The sequence below is a fragment of the Fibroporia radiculosa genome, assembly GCF_000313525.1.
Source record: "Fibroporia radiculosa TFFH 294 genomic supercontigs, scaffold2308, whole genome shotgun sequence".
In the NCBI taxonomy this organism is placed as follows: Eukaryota; Fungi; Basidiomycota; class Agaricomycetes; order Polyporales; family Fibroporiaceae; genus Fibroporia; species Fibroporia radiculosa.
Genome location: NW_012133344.1, coordinates 1 through 20,180, shown reverse-complemented (window position 1 = coordinate 20,180; position 20,180 = coordinate 1). Strand labels below are relative to the sequence as shown.

The window sequence follows — 20,180 nt, the reverse complement described above, 5'->3', positions numbered from 1 at the left end:
AGTGGAGTAGTATACTAATCCGATAATCTGCTCGTAATGGACTTTAGATGCAATGTGCGCTTGACCCATCTGTAGAACTACTACCTATAGCTTATATACCGTCCAAAATCTCTTCCCATCACGTGCCGTCTGTGAGTGTTGGTTCAATTCTCACTTTGGTAATGTCTCGACCCTGTTCGAAGGTAATGCATTCCGGAAGTCTGTATTGCACGAACCTGAGCAGCCACAGACGGAGTTGATCGGTACGTCAGTCGCTCAAGCCCTCAAAGTCGTCCGACGTCTCTATCTCCTTCATGCCTCGTTTTCTGCACACATAACTTTATGATTACTTTGTATTCAAGGCTTCGATGGTCATATAGGCAACTCCGCCGCTCGCCTTCCTCTCCGAGACAAATCCCCACGACAGGCTTCAGCCTCATCGACCCCTCCGTGAAACTCGAAGAGAATTTTGCCTGGTACAAACCACATGCATCCTACCTCGTGCGCCTGGGTAACATCTTTCGTTCAGGTTCCTAAGTTATTGGAAAGCTTTTACGACGTAGTCCAGTCATGTCTGCATGTTTTGATGAGAACTGTTAGTGCTGTTCCTCGTCGTCTCGCCATGTTCTGACCAGCGTTGCAGACAATTTGAAGAATGAGGCGCCCACGATGTTGCTGGAAGGATTAGAGGATAACCTGGAAGGCGACAACAAGGCCGGTTTCTTTATGTTTTGCGGAAGATGCTGCAAAGGGTTCCGAGGATGGACAGTCTGCGAAGGAGCTTCTCCGCGACCCGTGGTAAGTGCGCATGTGGACTACGTGTTTTTGCTTGTGATCCTACTGCACGCAACCATCGCTCGTCGTCGTGCCCGGCAGCAATGCCAGTACCGTTGCGCTGGTGTCGACTTCTGGTCGAACTTTGACTTTAATCGGGCTTTCGCCGGCGCCAGACATGTACATCGGATCCAGACACTCGAGAGTCCCTGTAGGGGCTAGCTATGGCGTCTACACTTATGTTTTTGTCAATGATGCTGTTTTTATTTCTGTTCTATCCCTTTGTTCTTGGGCAGCCTAGCCGCCCCCTGCGCGACTCAGCAGTGCAAGATGGCCTCGCCCGGCATGGCCAGATTGTCAGCGTACTGTTTCAGTAAGCAGACTCGGGAGGTGGCTTACTACGCAGTGGTCCCGCTTGGCGTTGGTTGATGTCTGGTGATATTGGCAGTGTTAGCGGCATAGTGATTGTACTGACATCTTCAATCGCTGCTTATCCCAATACAAAGTATTCTTTCATTACTCCCAGACCGCATCACACCTTCGTACGTGGTCTCTTCCGTGGCACACAGTGTTTGTCGTTATAATGAAGAAAGTGTAAGTATCCACATTGGGGCAGACATCCTCGGTCCACAGAGAGATTTCAATGAGTCTGATGTTCGTGGAAATATACAGAGCGGCAATTGCTGATACCCAGTGTTCGTGTCACAGGTGATGATAGCTGATTGGAGGAAGATAGGTATGCTGGTATATCTCCTTCAGTTTGATTTGTTTGCTGAGATGGCCCTCTTGAGACGTAGGGCCAAATATGGCCGTCACAAGCTGCACGTGTGCCACGATCCGACGACCGTAGGGGCGATCGCGAGCGAGCACATCTCTCCGCTCGCTGCCAGTGACATCATCGCCTCGTCGACTTCATAAAAGAGCGACGGCGGTCATCAAACTTCACCTATACTCCTTATCGCATCTGCCCATCTCTCTCACCGCGCCATGTCCTCTCTCTCCAACGACTCCTCGCTCCCCGGAGAGCACTTCGAAGTCCGCCAGACATCGTCCACCGATGACTACCACCCCAACCCAAGTGCCTCTCTCCAGCTGCCCCCTCCACGCCAGCGTTTGCTTGACGATATTATCGCTTTGTATTCGTGCAAGCCAACCCGCGAGCGCGTCATGCGCTACACCCCGGACTGTGTCTACGACGATCAGTTTGTGTACGCCGACGACCGTTACAAGATGGCTGGCCAGTGGTTTGCTCTTCCAAAACTCTTCAAGGAGAGCAAGAACGAGGGCTACGAGGTTGTCAAGAACGAGCCACTCTTGATTCAGTTCAAGAACGAACAGGTGCGTGAAGAATCACATGGCTTTGAAAGTGTCCATCTGACGCTGTTTGCATCTGCGCATATATACGTACACGCAGACATGGACTTTCCCTGGCGGGGTAAAGTCCGCCACCATCAATGCGCTGGTCTCCCTCTCGCTTGATCCTTCCACTGCCCATTCGGATTTCCCACAGGTCAAGTACCACAAGGACCAAGCAAATGACAAGGACTACTCCCATACGGGGCCTGGCTTTACATTCAAGAAGTGGCAAGCCGATCACGTCTCGGAATGGATGAACAACGAGGACGTAGAGTCATTCAAGGGCGATGGGCGTGAGGAAAATAAAGAGGGCGTTAGACGCTACGAAAGTGGGACGGACCAAGCTCCTCGCAAAGACTTGTAGTTGTCGTGTTTGCCAGTAGATAACAAGTATGAACACTGTGTAGTTGTCTCTTATTTTGGAGTTCAATCTATATGATAAACCTACTTTGCGTTTCAGGCGATGCACCAGCCCGTAGCGGTGATGCAAACAAGACTTTAACAGTGACAGGAGCCGGGAAGAATGGGCACCTCATCTCGGGTTAGGGGCAGAGCAAGGAATAGGCTGCACGTGACCCGTTGCGTGCTTTGCGATCTCAGCCAATTGAGTTGAGTCAAAGTTGGCGGTCCTTCCTTGGCTCAGCTCGATTCGGCCTCCCAGTCCTTACCGACAACCTCAGCTACGCCTGCTCGCGCCTCGCCCGTCGTCTCGCATATAAAATCATCACATTCCTGTATATCAGCCTCACTCACTAATGGCCCTTCCTCTCGAGCTTGCCCGTCCGCTTGACGTTCTACTCATCGACAACTTTGACTCGTTTACCTGGAATCTTTATCAGTCGCTCTGCCTGCTGGGTGCAGATGTTACTGTCATTCGAAACGATGCCATCTCTCCGGATGCCTTTCCCAGCCTGCAAATAAACTCGCTCATCATTTCCCCCGGACCTGGACACCCCACGACCGATTCAGGCATCTCGCGCGACGCAATCAAGTATTTCGCCGGAAAAGTGCCCATTCTCGGTGTATGCATGGGCCTCGAATGTCTTGTAGACGCTTTTGGCGGGCAGATTGGGTGAGTGCTGCATTCCTGTCGTTCCGCGCCATGTCTTTCCGACGGCGCTTTCGCGGGCAGGCCATCGGCGTTCTACCCAGTCTTATAAACATAGCCGCCAGCGCCCCGCAATTTGAATGACATGTACTGACAATTGTGCGGATCTTTAGATACGCCGGTGAAATTATGCACGGCAAGACATCCCGGATACGACATGATTCTCGTGGCCTCTTTCATGGCCTCCCGTCGTCGTTCCCGTGCACTCGATATCACTCACTGAGCGCTGCAACCACGTCGCTTCCCCCGTGCCTCGCCGTGTCGGCAACTACAGAAGAAAGCGGCGTGATCATGGCTGTCCGGCACAGGACATTTACAATAGAAGCAGTGCAGTATCACCCTGAGAGCATTCTCAGCGAACAGGGAGATACTCTGCTCGCGAATTTCTTGAAACTCCGAGGCGGGCGCTGGGACTATGAGACGAACGAACAATTTGGCGTTGGAAAAGAGGAACAATCGGCGGAGAACGGAAATGCACATGCAGGTCCAAGCTCTTCACAGGTCCCGACGATCCTTGAGAAGATATATTCACAACGCATGCGCGACGTCGAAACTGCAAAGGCGACACCGGGAACGAAGCCTGCAGACTTGCAGACTGCCCTCGCTCTCTCCCTTTCTCCACCTCCTATCTCATTCCTTGCCGCGCTTACCGATGGCCCACGGCCTGCCCTGATGGCCGAGATCAAGCGAGCATCCCCTAGCAAAGGTGCAATCGCTCTGGACACCAATGCCGCGCGACAGGCGCGCGCGTATGCTCTCGCAGGAGCGTCTGTCATATCAGTACTGACTGAACCTCACTGGTTCAAAGGCGGACTTGGGGACATGCGTGCCGCGCGGGCGGCGGTAGACGGGCTGCAGCGACGGCCGGCAATCCTCAGAAAGGATTTCATTTTCGACGAGTACCAGATTGCGGAGGCGCGGCTGAACGGTGCGGACACCGTGCTCCTCATTGTTGCCATGCTGCCTGAGGACCGGCTGCGCGCACTGTATGCGTACTCTTGCTCACTTGGAATGGAGCCTTTAGTAGAGGTGAACAACGCTCGCGAGATGAAGATTGCGCTTGACCTCGGTGCACGGGTCGTGGGCGTCAACAACCGCAATTTGCACGATTTTAACGTAGACATGGGCACCACAAGTCGGCTCGCGGAAGTTGAGGGTGTACGCGAACGAGGAATCGTGCTCTGTGCGTTAAGTGGAATATCGGGACCGGAGGACGTGAGGATGTACGTCCGTCAGGGTGTCCGCGCGGTGCTCGTCGGAGAGGCACTCATGCGCGCACCCGATACGCATACATTCATCCGACAACTCTTGGATTGGCCCACGGAAGAATCAAACTCGGAAACCATGGACGGACCCCCGCCTCCATTAGTGAAGATTTGCGGGATCCGCACTGAAGAGGAAGCTCTCCACGCGATGGAATCAGGTGCAGACATGCTCGGGATCATGTTCGTACCAAGTAGTAAGCGGTATGTGTCCCTTGCACAAGCACAAAAAATTTCCGTCGCTGTGCATGCGTCGCGTTTCGCGCGGCCCGTGCGCGAGGATCTTCTCCCCGCCCCTGACGTCGATACGCGAACGACTACGCGCTTGCCGTGGTTTTCTGCGCACGCACGTCGCGTCAGGGAGTCTCTGCGCGATGCCGATTCTCCTGGCCGCCCGCTGCTCGTTGGCGTGTTCCAGGATCAGCCGCTTGCCACGATCACACAAGCCGTGGAGGTGGCCCAGCTTGACATGGTCCAGCTGCACGGGCGAGAGCCGGCAGAGTGGGCGCAGCATATCCCTGTGCCTGTCGTGCGCGTGTTCCACGTGTCTGGCGAAGGCGAAGAAGGCTTGCAAGAGTTGACGCGTCCTGGGTTGAACGAGTTCGTCCTACTCGATGCGGTGCGCCCTGGAGAGGCGAATGGCTTAAGTGGTGGGACAGGCGTCAGGGTTGACTTGGAGCTCGCTAGGAGGATAGTGCTGAGAGGAGAAGTTGGGGCAGGTTTGGCACTCGATGAGAAGAGCGTATCCCTCGATGCGGCGATGCCCATCATTCTAGCAGGCGGACTTACACCTGAGAATGTGAGGGAGATTGTAGAGACAGTGCGTCCGTGGGCTGTGGACGTAAGTGGCGGTGTCGAAGCAGAGGATGGGCGAGGAAAGGATCCGCGGAAGGTACAGTTGTTTATACAGGCGGCGAAAGGGCTCCTTATGGAGTAGATTCGAAATGTAGCATGTAGTCAATGTTCTCACAGTGCGTATATGTGGCCTGGAAATGATAGGTTATGGGCATGGATGCCAAATGATGACTGAGGCAATCAATATGAGTGCGAGGGATTGAACAAGGATCAGCAGGAGAGAATGGGCTGGGGGATACATTTTGAGTAGGGCTCTGTGTAGTAATTAAAGATGCTCAAGTAGGTGGTGCTTGTCGGGACGAGACGCGCGACTAGTGAGAGCTGGCGTGACGGTGGGAGGAAGTCATACGTATCATCTGCACTAGCCGCTCAGCCATTGCTCCCATGGAAGTCATACCTTCAGGATGCGGATGCGTCACGGCATGGATGTATCCTGCGATTCCAAAGGGCACAAAGAGAAAAGAGTAGAGTTCCTCTGGGACATGCGCGTGAATGTACCTATTATCAAAACTTCATGTCGTCTTATGGACATGCTCCCGTGGAGGTGAGAGACGCGTAACCATACTTGTCAGATAGACCCAGACCTCGTCGAGGAGACTGTTGCTTCATTATGAGTCAGAGAGCGCCTGTATCTAGATCTAGCCACGCAAGACGCGGGGGCATGCTTCTGAGAAACACCAGGAGGTTGAGAAGAGCAGCATGACAGCAGACATCCGACTGCTCATATCAAAATGAAATATACCAGGGGGAGCAATCGCCTGAAAGTGGAGCGGACTTCCAAGCTTCGTCCGACAATATGGGTTTGTTCAAAGTCTTAGCGATGCCCAGTCCATATGACTCCTCTACCGTGGTCATGCTTGTGCATTCGTGTGGATATAAGCACGTAGCCAGTAGGTGCAAAAATATGACCTTGTCCTCATTGCATGCTCTCCCGCTTCGAATTTTGCGCCTGACAAGAGAAAAACAGAATGCGATGCGGTCGCGACTAGTGGGTGGTAACCCAGAGTCTGACCACTGTAGGGCAGCGGGTATATCTCAAGCGAGGGTTTAGGGTACCTTCAAATTTGCTGCAGCAGTACTAGTCGTTTGATTGTTTGATCATAGAAGTTCGCCCACGTGGCCAAAATAGCGCTGAACACTGACTCGAAATCGCAGTCCCGCCAAGTAGTCCCGCCCGCATATCCAGTTCGCGATCGATGGACTGCGGCCTGGGAAGTATCGTAGGGAACTACGCAAAAGAACAAACGAGCTAGAGCCGCCAAATGGCGAAACGCATATATTGACGCGAAGGGACGCACATTTACAACATTGTCATTTTGTCACTTTTGTAGCGTTGAACTGAACTTTATAGATGATGTGAATAAACCCACCAACCAAAACTAATCGCTTCAGGCTGAGGGTCCAATAGGGCGTTCGTCCCCGGCGATATGCGCGACAAGTCTCGGGACTGTCTTGGATTCCCGAGTTCAATGGCGTGGAACCTTTGCAGCATGGAACTTGCCCCGAATAACGTACGAAATTAAAGTCCAGACGACGATAGTGCAACCAGCGAGTCAGGGTATAGCGACAGTTGACTACGATGGCGCAGCAGCCGCGGTCGGTACCGTGTGGCTGAAGATCAAAGTATGACTCCGGTGTCATGTTCAGACCTAACCATTGGCGACGCGTTACCGTGTCTGACTCAGAGTAGCCCCATGCGCGAAGCGCGAGCGTCTGGCTGTGCAACTTGAGTGAGGTATTTGAACCAGCAGCGAGACACTCGATCCATCTCAACCGTCCCTCTTCCTCACCACTTCGCATGGAAACGAGCCTTCCCTTATATCTCGGCAAAGAGACATGTTCCTTCTTACTATGCTTGGCGTACAGCGATGCGCCTAGAATGATGGAGATAACTAGAGTCCTGCGTCAGCCTTCTCCAATTCCACCAAAATATACAGTGAGAGTAAGAGGAAAACACCTTCTCCGGAGTCCTTCAATATCTTGCAGAGAAGTTCAATGACTAACATTCTATTCTCCCCACTGACTCATGCCGTAGCTCCCAACTCAAAAGACGTAGGTCTGGTCGGCTTGCAAACGCGGCGCGCTTCAGTACAGAATGCAGCCGAGGACAGTCTATGTCTCAGCTGCGTTTTGTACTTGGTGCGCAGGTATTGTAGGCTACATGGACATCCTTCTTTTGACTGAGAATCCGGACGTCAGACCTCCGTAATGTCATATCATGAATTTGATGTTGAGGACCAGCAACGAGGGAGCATTTGAGCCTTGCATGACAGTCAACTCAAGAGTGGCATCAGAATATTCCAGAGGGTAGAAATACTTTGACCGTAATAGTAGCACAAGTAGGGCATGCCGTGGTGGCGTGAACCATTGCCAGAGCAGTCCGGCATTCTCCGTTCTGTTTCCCACCTGTGAGCGCGTGAGCTTCGGTCGATCCTCGAGATATTCGTCTGGACTCTGGGTTCACATCGACTGGCTTCTTGTGACGCGCCAGTTCCTTCTGCGGTCGCAATAAACTCGATGGCATCAGCTATCTCCAACTATTTTAGAGATCAGTCGTTCTGACTCGTCGTTGCACGCAGCAAGGGCGGTTACTATTGTGCCATCAATGCCATCATGCTTGAATATCGAAGGCATCCAACAAAAGCGGCTCGCCTATCATGCGACGTGTCTCGCGTCTCCCTCAATCAAACAGAAGTGCCTAGGCTAGCAGGAAACTTGAGCCTCGGGGCCCGAAGGCTTGAGGCTTGAGGCTTGAGGCTTGAGCGGGTGGGAGGATGCAGCTGTTATCCTTCCTCACTGTCAGGCATGAAGAACGATAGTGTATATTCTCGTCCGCCGGCGACAGTACATGTTGTTGGACGATCGACTCAATGTTGAGTGCGCACCTTGAGATACATAGTGCGCTCGTAAATACAATGACTAAACGTAATTGACAGCTAGGCGAACCCAGCAGTCAAACCTCGACTTCCTTGAGTGCGTCGTCCGAAAATGGATGACGTTCCGCGGATGCGTAGTACTTCAAGTTTCAAAGCATCATTTTTCATGGCTCCCGCTAGCACTATACTCGACGATCCAACTGTGGAGAGCGACTGCGCAACAAGTTGAACCCTCTGGATAATCTCGATGCGCTTGATGGATATTATAACAACTCCAAAAATCCATATCATAAGAACATAGCGCAGAGTAAGTAACAGTCTAACGGAACCACATGTACGTGCCTCCTTACTTCACACTGGCAAAACTCGACGCAACAGAAAGTGGGCCCGGCGAAATCGTCAAGGTGTTTTCTTGATATTTTCACGAGATGTGTGCATCTGATGCCGAGAACTTCAGCCGATCGAAACAACACAACATGTTGTATCATTCAGTTTCAATCTGTTCCGGTTAAACCTCTCTACATTCTAATACGGTGTCACTAGAAATATATGCCATCTCAAATCTTATCACCATCAAGTCGCCATACATACTGCTATTCACGAGATCTGACTCCGGCCCTTGCCAGCGTTCTTGGTAGCGCATGCATTATGATCGACAAAAGTCTTTTGACATACAGCAGTATGCAGTTGAGTAGAGTTGAGTGTGTCGGAGGTGACTGCCGTTTATTCAGCCAGCAGTCGTAATTGTACTTAGCAGGTATGTGCGTTATCGTCTTGAAGCTTTATCTTTGAGCAAAGATAAGGCCTGAGGCTGAAGGTCATGGTATTGCTCGTACACGATCGAAAACACCGGCGGTTGTAAGCGACGACCGCTAGTTCATTGTGTCCGCGCACTTATGAATATGTCGACTCCAGTCTTCCTCGACAACATCTTGTCCAAACGAGTATCAGTGGGGGGTTTGCTGCTCCGAACGATGCCGTCATGTTTGGGACTCCAGCTATATAGGACCCACCCCGGCGCACTCTTCAGCACTGCACGTCCCACATCTCTCGTCCCTCGTGTTGTTACTTTCTTCGTACAAGTTTGATCATGCGTTTCTCCACTGCACTTGCTCTCATAGTTCCCCTTGTCTCTGTCGCTGTTCTGGCTGTTCCTGCTCCGCGTAAGTTCTCCCCACTTGTATGTGTATTTTCCGAGCTTAGCTGACTATGATTTTTAGAGTTAAAGACTGAGGGGTGGCTGAAGGAAGACCTTGCGGCCCGAAGTGCGTCTCTGCGTGTTTGTTTCTCGAGCTTAGCTGACTATGAGTTCTAGAGTTACAACCTGAGGGTTGGCTGAAGGAAGACCTTGCGGCCCGAAGTGCGTCTCTGTGTGTGTTTCTCGGGCTTAGCTGACTATGAATTCTAGAGTTGGAGCCTGAGGGTTGGCTGAAGGAAGACCTTGCGGCCCGAAGTGCGTCTCTGTGTGTGTTTCTCGGGCTTAGCTGACTATGAGTTCTAGAGTTGGAGCCTGAGGGTTGGCTGAAGGAATACCCTGAAGTTCGAGGTATGTCTACATGCACATTATATCAGCATCAAAGTAATCACGGATGATGAATTGTTAGCGGAGCCCTTGGACCCACTCGCCATCCGAGGTGCGTGTGCATTCATGTTTGACCAGGACTTAAATAACCGTGAATTGGTGAATTGTTAGCGGAGCCCTTGGACCCACTCGCCATCCGAGGTACGTCTGCACGCGCAGTGTACCCGGACTGAATTAACCATGAATCATTAGAAATCGCAACGGAGCCCAAGGAAGACTTCACGTTCCTCTGAAGTATGTTCGCGTGTGATGCACGGCATGCCAAACTGAACTAACCATAAAGCGGTAGCAATCGCGACGAAGCTTGAGGAAGACTTAAGGATTCCCTGAGGTGCGTCTGCATGATATTCGCCACCCCAGGAGCTAAGACTCAATGATGATGTGCGTTCCTCATCCAGCAAAGTGCAGAATTTAGGTGTAAAGGTGAGTTCCTATGTAGTGCTTTCTATGGCGCTTTGCTCATGTGTCAACCCATAGGTTCATTATTTATAAACGGCCGAGGGAGGGGTTTTCAGATAATGCAGAGGCGTGCTACGCGACTTGTGTCATTCGTTTGGATAATTGTTCATTGCCCGCTCTGATACGACTATGTCCGTTGCCAGTTATTCTATCCTCATATTCTCCGATAATTCCTGTCCTTTGATGTATGGTGCGGTGTTTTTTGATGTTTGGAATGGTATTGTTGTTGAGTGTACATGGGTATGAGTGACTATTTGGCGATGCTCTTTCAGCGCTGTGTGGCATTTTTGAGATTTATTCGGTTGGTATGTCACCAGTGTCACGCGTTTGCACTCCGGCGCTGACTTGATTGGACCTCGAGACCAGGATCATTGCAATCAACCGTGAAAGAGATGTGGCCTGGAATTTGTCCTTCACAGGGTACAAGGTATGATACCATACTCAGTGACTGACAGGTGCGCATCGTGGTCAGTGTGCTCCCTTAGGTTCCGATACACATGTTCCAATTGCAGGCTGACTGCGTGGAGGTGCGGCGTGAGGGCAATGCTGGATCTACTCCACTGGATGGCAGGGGCAAGGTGAGTGCTCCCCAGCTGACCCGGCATAAGCGAGACCCAGCCAGTGTACTCCGCCGAAGCCTCCTCACGAGCGCCACAGCAGGCCGATTGCCACTCTAACATTCCGGAGTAGGCTTGGCGATCGCTTGCGCTGGGCCAATCTCCGGCTGGGATCTGACGCTGTGGCGGCCGAGATTTCCCTCCGTGGGCACTCCGCTTTCGCCGTTCACCCATTCACATCCACTGTGCCAGGCGACCACACTCCACGTCTGGGAAGGTCGTCTTTGCTTTGGGTGGGAAGGGGACGCTACTTTGACAGACATTTGAGTGGCCCCTCTGAGATTCCTGCCCGCGGTAGGACTGCAACCGGATGCTGTGACGATGACCGTTCGGATGGTCGAATGCTGCGAGTCCTCCGAGACGCTCCTCGCCCAGCCCACCGACGTAAACGTTGACGGCAATGGCGCCTGCCAGTGCGGCCGCCACCGCTCCTGGCCCTGGCTCGTGACCACCGCCATCCTCCAGCTCGCTCACCGCCCGTCTAAAGCCCAGTGTGTGGTGCGCCTCTCAACATATTATGCATCCATCCGTGCCCGTCTCAAGCGCTCCCGCTGACCATGCCCCGCCAGCACCCGCGCTCGACGTGGTCACCTACCACACCGTCGACTTCAACGGCTCCTTCCATTTCCCGTTCGAGTACCGCGTTGTACCAAGCTCCGCCATCGACGCGGCATGGGAGTATATCTCCATGAAGCGTGTGTGCTCCGCTCTCCTTCCTCTGCCGCCGAATAACGTGTCTCTGCAGCGGGGGTGCTGCGTATCGTCCCAGGTGACCTGGACAAGATAGGAAAGCCCGCAAGTCTGTCCTGTTATTCACGAGATCTAGCTCAGGCCCTCGCCAGCGTTCTTGGCAGCGGATGCATTATGGTCGACAAATGTCTTTTGACATGCGGCAGCATGTAGTTGCGTGTGTCGGAGATGACTGCCGTTTATTCAACCGGCAATCGTAATTGTAGCAGGTATGCGCGTTATCGTCTTGAAGCTTTTTCTTCAAGCGAAGATAAGGCCTGAGGCTGAATGTCATGGTATTGCTCGCGCATTGTTGACAACACCGGCAGCTGTAAGCGACGATCGCTAGTTCATCGTGTCCGCGCGCTCATGTCGACCCCAGTCCCCCTCGACAGCGCCTTGTCCCGACGAGTTTCAGCGGGGGGTTTGCTGCACCGAACGATGCCATCATTCTTGGGACTCCAGCTATATAGGATCCACACCGACGCATCCTTCAGCACTGCACGTTCCACGTCTCTCGTCCCTAGTGTTGTTACTTTCTTCGTACAAGTTTGATCATGCGTTTCTCCACTGCGCTTGTTGTCATCGTTCCCCTTGTCTCTGTCGCCGTTCTGGCTGTTCCTGCTCCGCGTAAGTTCTCCCCACTTGTATGTGTATTTTCCGAGCTTAGCTGACTATGAATTCTAGAATTAAAGCCTAAGGGGTGGCTGAAGGAAGATCTTGCAGCCCGACGTATGTCTCTGTGTGTGTGATTCCCGAGCTTAGCTAACTATGAGTTCCAGAGTTATTACAGCCTAAAAGTGAGTCTGCGTGTTTGTATTGCCCGAGCACAGCTAAGTATGAGCTGTAGGAATGGAGCCTGAGGAGTGGCTGAGAGAAGACCTTGCAGCCCGACGTATGTCTCTGTGTGTATTTCCCGAACTTAGCTGACTATGAGTTCTAGAGTTATCACAGCCTAAACGTGAGTCTGCGTGCTTGTATTGCCCGAGCACAGCTAACTATGAGCTGTAGGGATGGAGCCTGAGGAGTGGCTGAGAGAAGACCTTGCAGCCTGAGGTATGTCCACATGCGCGTTGTATCGGGACTGAATAAATCATAAATCATTAGCAATTGCGACGGTGCCCGAGGAAGACTTCATGTTCCTCTGAAGTATGTTTGCGTGTGATGCGCGTCGTGCCAAACTGAACTGACCATCAAGTGCTAGCAATCGCGACGAGTCTTGAGGAAGACTTTAATTTTCCCTGAGGTGCGTCTACATGATATTTGCGCTATTCCAGGGGCTGAGACGCAATTATGGTGTGCGTTCCTCATCCAGCAAAGTGCAGAATTTAGGTGTAAAGGTGAGTTCCTATGTAGTGCGTTCTATGGCGCTTTGCTCATGTGTCAACTCATATGTTCATTATTTATTAGCGGCCGAGGGTGGGATTTTTGGATAATGCAGAGGCGTGCTATGCGACTTGTGTCATTCGTTTGGATAATTGTTCATTACCCGCTCTGATACGACCATGTCCGTTGCCAGTCATTCTATCCTCATATTCTCCGATGATTCCTGTCCTTTGATGTATGGTGCGGTGTTTTTTGATGTTTGGAATGGTATTGTTGTTGAGTGTACATGGGTATGAGTGACTATTTGGCGATGCTCTTTCAGCGCTGTGTGGCATTGTTGAGATTTATTCGGTTGGTATGTCACCAGTGTCATGCGTTTGCACTCCGGCGCTAACCTAATTAGACTTCGAGACCAGGATCGTTGCAATCAATCGTGAATGAGATGTAGTCTGGACCTTTTCGTCTGCAGGGTACAAGGTATGATACCATACTCAGTTACTGACAGGTGCGCATCGTGGTCAGTATCCTCTCTAGGTTCCGATTAGAACGCTCCAGTTGCAGGTTGGCAACATGTGGGTGCACCGTGAGGGTAATGCTGAATCTACTCCACTGAATAGCAGGGGCAAGGTGAGTGCTCTCCAGCTGACCCCGCACAAACGAGACCAAACCAGTGCGCTCCGCTAAGGCCTGGCAGAATTCTCGTCCTCACGGGCGCCACGACGAGCCGAGCAGCAGGCCGACTATCACTCCAACATTCCGAGGAGGAGGAGCGATCAATTGCCCTGGGCTGATTACGAGCTTGGAACTGACACTGTGGGGCAACAGACAAATCGGCAGAGAATTCCCCGCACGGGTACTCCGCTTTCGCCGTGCATCCATTCGCGTCCACTCCGCCAGGCAACCCCACTCCACGTCTAGGAAAGTTGTCTTTACCTCGGGTGGGAAGAGGCGCTACTCTGATAGACATTTGAGTGGCGCCTCTGAGATCCCAGCGCGCGGTAGGACTGCAGCCGAGCACCGTGACGATGACCGTTCGAACGGTGGAATGCTAGAGCATCGCCAGTTTAGGCCATGCAGGCAAGACCATTCTTCGGATCCCGTAACGCTCGTCGTAGTCTGCTCTGTTCAGCTTTACCTGCGGCCAGTCTCATCCGCCACCGCACCTGCGCACCATGTCCCCGCCGTACTCGCCCATCGCCCAAGGCGACCCGCGCGAGTCCTCCGAGACGCTCCTCACTCAGCCCACCGGCGTGAACGCCCACGGCAACGGCGCCTGCCAGTGCGGCCACCACCGCTCATCGGCCTGGCACCGCTCCTGGCCCTGGCTCGCTGCCGCCGCCGTGCTCTCTGTTGTCGCCCTCGCCGCGATCATCCAGCTCACCCGCTCCCCGTCTGACGCACAGTGCGCGGCGCGCCTCTCTACATACTGTGCGTGCATCCGCTGCCCGTCTCGACGGTCCCGTTGACCATGCCCCACCAGCACCCGCACTCGACGCGGTCGCCTACCACACCGTCGACTTCAACGGCTCCTTCCGTTTTCCGTCCGAGTACCGTGGTGTACCAAGCCCCGCCATCGATGCGGCATGGGAGTATATCTCCATGAAGCGTGCGTGCCCTGAAGTCCTTCCTCTGCCACCGAATAATGCATTTCTGCAGCGGGGGCGCTGCGCATCGCCCCGGACGAGTTGAACAAGATCGGCAAGCCCGCGAACCCATCCCTCGTGCGCTTCCAGGACGACGACGGCGGCGGCTACATGGGCTCGCTCGAGTTCACCCACCAGCTGCACTGCCTCGTGCGTTCTGCCCCGCCTGCTTTGACTCTCCGCTGACGCCGCGCGCACAGAACGCGCTGCGCAAGTACAGCTATCGCGAGTATTACGACGGGCGCGACCCGATGTTCGACGCCCGCCCGGACACCGTCCGCACACACGTCGGTGCGTCGCCCGCGGCCCGTCTCGTCTTCGCTCGCTGACCTGACACATGCGCGCACGCAGACCACTGCATCGAGATGCTGCGCCAGACGCTGATGTGCCACGCCGACACCGGGCTGATCACGTACGACTGGGTCGCGGGGCACAGCACACAGTACCCGGACTTTAGCACGCGCCATGTGTGCCGCGACTTTTCCCGTGTCCTGCGCTGGGCGTACGACCACCATGTGCATGTGCCCGAGAGGCGGGTCGTGCGTCTCGCGGACAACGTCGATCTCGCGGAGGAGCCATGAGAGAAAATTGGGCCGCGCACGAATAGTGCACGAGGACATGCCTAGATCTAGGCCTGTGGGACCCTTCTCTAGTCGGGATGAGTGAATACTATAGCCCAATGAACTGCGTCGTTCCAATCTCAGTAGCCCTGCGAGACTTGACGTCCTCGATTACGTCTCTGCGCAAGTGCAGCGGGGGCTGTACTCATATCATCGTTTGAGGCAGAATTCACTCGAGCAGCTGACAGGCACCTGGAGGGTGACATCAGCGTCGAAAGATGGATGAGATTGCCATTGGCTGGGCTGGCGCCAGCCTATCAGCGAGGAAGACAGGCAGATCCGAACAACGACGCGACACCGTTAGGACTGCATTAATATGGCAGGACTGGCACCGTGCGTCACCAGGGTGCGAGCCTGGTCGTTGAACTTGCTTTGCGTGTTCCTCCGAGGGAACGCGCACAGGAAGTTCAGGCTCGCCCTCGCTGCGCCGGCGGCGCAAGTCACAGCATGCCCGTCGCGCAGGAGCCTGTTCGGATAGAACGCATCTTGCCAGATCTCCGTCCTTGCTCGCGTCAGCTGCATTCACGCGTGGCGATGTCGAAGTGGCACTGGATTCGAACGGCGGAGGATTCGCGCAGGCTGCGATTCGCCCCTATCACTCTGATAGTGTTCGATTTCCTTGACTCTCCACGGGCCTAGCCCACGGCGTTCAAATCGGGACACAGCACGAGGGCGAGAAAGTCTGGTCCTACTCTACTGTATCAGGCACGCCGCAGCTCAGTCTGTTCGGCTGGGCGCGTCCCCGCCCATGCTGCCGATGGTGAGCACGCCACTGAGGTCGACGTCCGCGACGGAGAGCTCGCCGGGCCCGCCCTTCCTCGTGGCCTGGATGCGCTCCAGGGAGACACGCACGCGGTTTGCGCGCTCCCACTCCTGGATCTTTGTAAAGTCGCGGCACTGGTGCACGGTGCTGAAGTCGGGGAAGGGCTTGGGGAAGTCGGCGACCCAGTCGTAGGTGATGAGCGCGATGTCGGCATGGCACATGAGGTTCTGGCGGAGCATCTCGAGGCAGTGGTCTGCGTGCGTGGTCAGCGTTGGGGAGAACGGACGAGGCGGCGCGAGCGCGACGCACCCATGTGGTCGCGGAAGAAGCGGGGGCGCGTGGACATCATGTCCTGGATCTCGGGGTAGTCCTCCAAGTAAGAGTACTTGCGGAACATGTTCTGCGCGCGAGAAGAGTCAGCGGTGCACAAGGACACGGCGGAAACAGGAACGCACGACGCAGTGGAGGTTGTGGAAGAGATCTATGGAGCCCATGCTTCCGCCGCCATCCTCGGGGAGGAAGCGGACGTTGGACGGCCGGTGGGAGTCGTCGAGGCGGATGCGGGAGAGGTAGTCGTCGGGAATGCGGATGGGCAGCGCTGCGGGCAGGTTAGCGAGTGTAGATACGACGAGAGCGGCCACGCACAGCCGCTGTGGTCGGTGACCTCTGCCCAGGCAGCATCAACGGAGGGACCGATGCCGACGTAGGGCGAGCGGAAGCCGATGGTGCCGTTGAAGCGGACGAGATTATACTCGACGGCGGGGTACACAGGAGCTGTAGAGGCGGGTCAGCAAGGACGGGTGCGCGCGTGCAAGGACGTACAGTGAGCGTTGAGAAGGTCGTCCCAGTCGACGCGTTCAGGGAAGCTGGAACGCAAGACCAGTGAGAGGAGGACGGAAAGGTTGAGAAAGAGCAGGAAGGCGTGGAGTAGCCATAGCCAGGAGCTGCGCCAGACCGAGGGGCGGTGGCGCGGGCGGGGGCATGCGCCGGTGTCGTCGATGTCGGCGGGCTGAGCGAGGAGCTTCTCGGAGGACTCGTGCGGGTCGCCTTGGGCGATGGGCGAGTACGGCAGGGACATGTTGTGCAGGTGCGATGCGAGGGTGGACTGGGACTGGCAGAAATGAGGGAGAACTCGGCAGAGACGGGGCACGCGCCTTTGGGTATCCGAGCATCGTTTGAAGGGCGTGCCATTCGTGGCCTATACTGGGAAGTCAGCGTGGCCCAGGGCGAGCGAGCAACGGGGATCCCAAGGCCCAAGGAGCGGCGCCACCGTGGCCTGGCGAAAACGACGGCCGAAGACGATGCACGACGACAGCGGATGGGAACTCTTGTCTTCTGCCCCACTTTCGGGGATCCCAGCCGGGCGTCGGGGGCGGCGAGGGCAACCTGGCGGTGGCACTGGCTCATCCTCGGGTGACGTCACGCGACGCGCTGTTCGGGTCGGGGCTGGCGATTTGTCACGCCTCTTCCGGCTCTCATCGTGCACCATGACTGTCTTCCACTCCGCTCCTGGAAACCGTCTGCACCGTCTTCCTCGCCACTTGCGCATACACATGGCCCTTTGTGCGGTATATAACCCTCCCTTGTCTCCCCCAGCATCCCAACCCTCCATCCCTCTCGCCCACCATGCGTCTCTCTCTTGCCTTCGCTGCTCTCCTGCCTCTCGTCGCCCTTGCCATCCCCACCGCCCGTGAGCCGTACCTTCTGCGCCTCTACGCGCCGTCGCTGACCCCCGCCCCGCCCTCGCAGACCCCCGCTCCTCCGCATACGAGAAGGACTTGCCAGCGGTCGGTAGCGCAGGTGAGCTCCTCTTTCTAATACTACATACCCGTCGCTCATCGGACCGCACCTGTGCAGACTATGCTGACACAGCCAAGGTCAAGTACGACCGACGCGGTGCGCATACGGCCTCTGCTGCCCTACGCACACCCTTGCTGACCCGTCTTCCGCCACAGACGACGCGTACACGGATGCGATCAAGGTCAAGTATGACCGCCGCGACGATGAGTACACCGATGCCATCAAGATCAAGTACAGTCGACGTGACGAGGACTATTCGGACGCGATCAAGGTTAAAGATGACCGCCGCGATGACGAGTACACCGATGCCATCAAGATCAAGTACAGCCGACGTGACGAGGACTATTCGGACGCTGTCAAGGTGAAGTACGACCGCCGTGACGAAGACTATTCGGACGCCATCAAGGTCAAATACGACCGTCGCGACGAGGACTACTCCGACGCAATCAGGATCAAGTATAGCAGACGAGGTGTGTCGTGGTATCCTCCCCTCATGTAACCGAATGCAGCCCTGCTCACATTCCCTGTATCAGATGAGGATTACTCTGACGCGATCAAGGAGAAATATAACCGCCGCGATGACGATTATTCCGATGCGATCAAGATCAAGTACAGCCGACGTGACGAGGACTATTCGGACGCTGTCAAGGTGAAGTACGACCGTCGTGACAAAGAGTATTCCGACGCGGTTAAAGTCAAGTATGACCGCCGCGATGAGCCCTATACCGACGCCATCAAGGTCAAGTACGATCGCCGTGACGAGGAGTACTCCGACGCGATTAAAGTCAAGTACGACCGCCGCGGTACGTACACTCCCCAGTACTATCTCTTCCTCATTCTGACGCGCAGTAGATGAGGAATACACCGATGCGATCAAAGTCAAGTACGACCGCCGCGATGACGAGTACACCGACGCTATCAAGATTAAATACAGCCGCCGCGGTAAGCCATCTTTCCTCCCTACAGGCTCAGCACGCTGACCGGCTACATCAGGCGACGCATACGTCGACGCGATCAAGGTCAAGTACAACTGAGCGCGTTCGTCCCCCGCCCCGTCTTGCGCCGAGTCTTGTGCCTTTCTGGCTGCCGTCGCGCTTGTCACCTTGTACACCCTGTCGCGTAGGCTCTCCCAATGACTCTGTATCACATCTGTTCTTGACATCACAGTGTATTATACCCATCTGCTTGTGCTACGTCATGTTGCAATTGAATGAATGCAATGTTTTGTCGTCCCATTCGGTGTGATTGTGTGTCTTGCGCCAGCACGAAATTCGCCGATGGACTGGTCGCAGGCAATGTGAGACCCAAAGGTGCCTCTCAACTTGGTGGCTAAATTGACTGTGGCAGTGTGTAAATTGTTGTGAAGCCTGAGGCCCGCCAATGATGCGCGTTGCTCAGATAACTCTATGCTGGTAACTGCTGATAGGCCCGCTCTACCGTGAGATCCGTCACTGTTCACGATGACGTTCACGTTGATCTGCCCTGCAATTGGCAGGCGCAATATCTGGCTCATACAATTCGGAGATGGATGGCAAATAAAATCCTCATACAGCACAGGATGATATGCATACGCCTACCACCCATCTTGTCTTGCCCACTAAGAGACTGATGTTCATTCCTCATGTAAACACATCTCGAGGACGAGGAACATCAATCTGCAAGCCGTACAAAGCATCAGGTACGCATTTCGGCTTACTGCTCGTATCTTATGAGCCATCAAATTGTCTACGTGGTCATCGCACTGGTGCGTTGAGGGGCTCCTTTATAGGCTCAAACTTCTCTCCTAGGTTGAGAGTGCTGACTTTGCTCTATCTGCACAGTAATCAAGAAGTACTTCATCAGGAAAACCCCCCCAGCCTAATTATATATAATTTAGAGCTAACAGTCAGATAATTTTCCCTCATTGTACTATTTCCAGCTAATAGGCACATAATTTGGATAATGCCACTGGTGAGTTCAGACACTGTTGCCTAAATTGGAACAAAAGTGCCCAGGTAGCTGTAGCACTAACTTCACATAATTCAATTGTAAAGTCAGTACTGCAACACTTCAGGTAGATATAACCATACAGGATCAATATAAATAACATACTCCTTCTAAAATAGATAAACTGCCAATATTCATACAATTAAAAACCAAAGTTTGTGTGGGTGATATTCTAGTCAAACACAGGTAAGGTTTTATAAGCCACATTTATTTCAATATTTATATCATTCAATTTTGAGCCAGTATACAACTTCAAGTCAGGTGGTGAAATAAATGTGGCTATAAAACCTTACCTGTGTTTGACTAGAACACAAGGCAAGTAGGAAGGTGTTAAGGGACCTAATGACTGAGGATCAGGAGTTCAACTGATTAACTGTTACTAGGACTTATTCACACTATAGTCCTACACCGATACTAGAGTGCAAACTGAGCCACTATATCTGAT

The 20,180-nt window shown here is 54.0% G+C and overlaps 7 protein-coding genes across 7 annotated transcripts; 6 read left to right on the top strand and 1 right to left on the bottom strand.

The window, feature by feature from the left end:
* Positions 1-1,740: 1,740 nt before the first annotated feature.
* Positions 1,741-2,473, top strand: FIBRA_03798 (uncharacterized protein; the record flags this gene model as incomplete). The annotated part of the gene is made up of 2 exons (XM_012325625.1): positions 1,741-2,091; positions 2,168-2,473. 2 exons carry the CDS (start codon positions 1,741-1,743, stop codon positions 2,471-2,473), a joined length of 657 nt encoding a protein of 218 aa, XP_012181015.1.
* Positions 2,474-2,864: 391 nt separating this feature from the next.
* On the top strand, positions 2,865-5,416 carry FIBRA_03797 (uncharacterized protein; the record flags this gene model as incomplete). The annotated part of the gene is made up of 2 exons (XM_012325624.1): positions 2,865-3,181; positions 3,331-5,416. The coding sequence occupies 2 exons, from the start codon at positions 2,865-2,867 to the stop codon at positions 5,414-5,416; spliced, it is 2,403 nt and encodes an 800-aa protein (XP_012181014.1).
* A 3,884-nt stretch (positions 5,417-9,300) lies between these two features.
* FIBRA_03796 (uncharacterized protein) lies at positions 9,301-10,025 on the top strand (the record flags this gene model as incomplete). The annotated part of the gene is made up of 8 exons (XM_012325623.1): positions 9,301-9,373; positions 9,431-9,475; positions 9,526-9,570; positions 9,619-9,663; positions 9,712-9,756; positions 9,815-9,844; positions 9,904-9,933; positions 9,985-10,025. The coding sequence occupies 8 exons, from the start codon at positions 9,301-9,303 to the stop codon at positions 10,023-10,025; spliced, it is 354 nt and encodes a 117-aa protein (XP_012181013.1).
* Positions 10,026-12,154: 2,129 nt separating this feature from the next.
* On the top strand, positions 12,155-12,652 carry FIBRA_03795 (uncharacterized protein; the record flags this gene model as incomplete). Its single annotated transcript, XM_012325622.1, has 6 exons — positions 12,155-12,227; positions 12,285-12,329; positions 12,380-12,397; positions 12,448-12,492; positions 12,541-12,558; positions 12,609-12,652. The coding sequence occupies 6 exons, from the start codon at positions 12,155-12,157 to the stop codon at positions 12,650-12,652; spliced, it is 243 nt and encodes an 80-aa protein (XP_012181012.1).
* A 1,443-nt stretch (positions 12,653-14,095) lies between these two features.
* FIBRA_03794 (uncharacterized protein) lies at positions 14,096-15,147 on the top strand (the record flags this gene model as incomplete). The annotated part of the gene is made up of 5 exons (XM_012325621.1): positions 14,096-14,351; positions 14,404-14,529; positions 14,580-14,716; positions 14,767-14,857; positions 14,918-15,147. The coding sequence occupies 5 exons, from the start codon at positions 14,096-14,098 to the stop codon at positions 15,145-15,147; spliced, it is 840 nt and encodes a 279-aa protein (XP_012181011.1).
* A 756-nt stretch (positions 15,148-15,903) lies between these two features.
* FIBRA_03793 (uncharacterized protein) lies at positions 15,904-17,027 on the bottom strand (the record flags this gene model as incomplete). Its single annotated transcript, XM_012325620.1, has 5 exons — positions 15,904-16,202; positions 16,259-16,349; positions 16,405-16,547; positions 16,595-16,723; positions 16,772-17,027. 5 exons carry the CDS (start codon positions 17,025-17,027, stop codon positions 15,904-15,906), a joined length of 918 nt encoding a protein of 305 aa, XP_012181010.1.
* Positions 17,028-17,575: 548 nt separating this feature from the next.
* On the top strand, positions 17,576-18,783 carry FIBRA_03792 (uncharacterized protein; the record flags this gene model as incomplete). Its single annotated transcript, XM_012325619.1, has 7 exons — positions 17,576-17,639; positions 17,699-17,749; positions 17,807-17,845; positions 17,905-18,219; positions 18,283-18,552; positions 18,602-18,691; positions 18,743-18,783. 7 exons carry the CDS (start codon positions 17,576-17,578, stop codon positions 18,781-18,783), a joined length of 870 nt encoding a protein of 289 aa, XP_012181009.1.
* Positions 18,784-20,180: the final 1,397 nt, after the last annotated feature.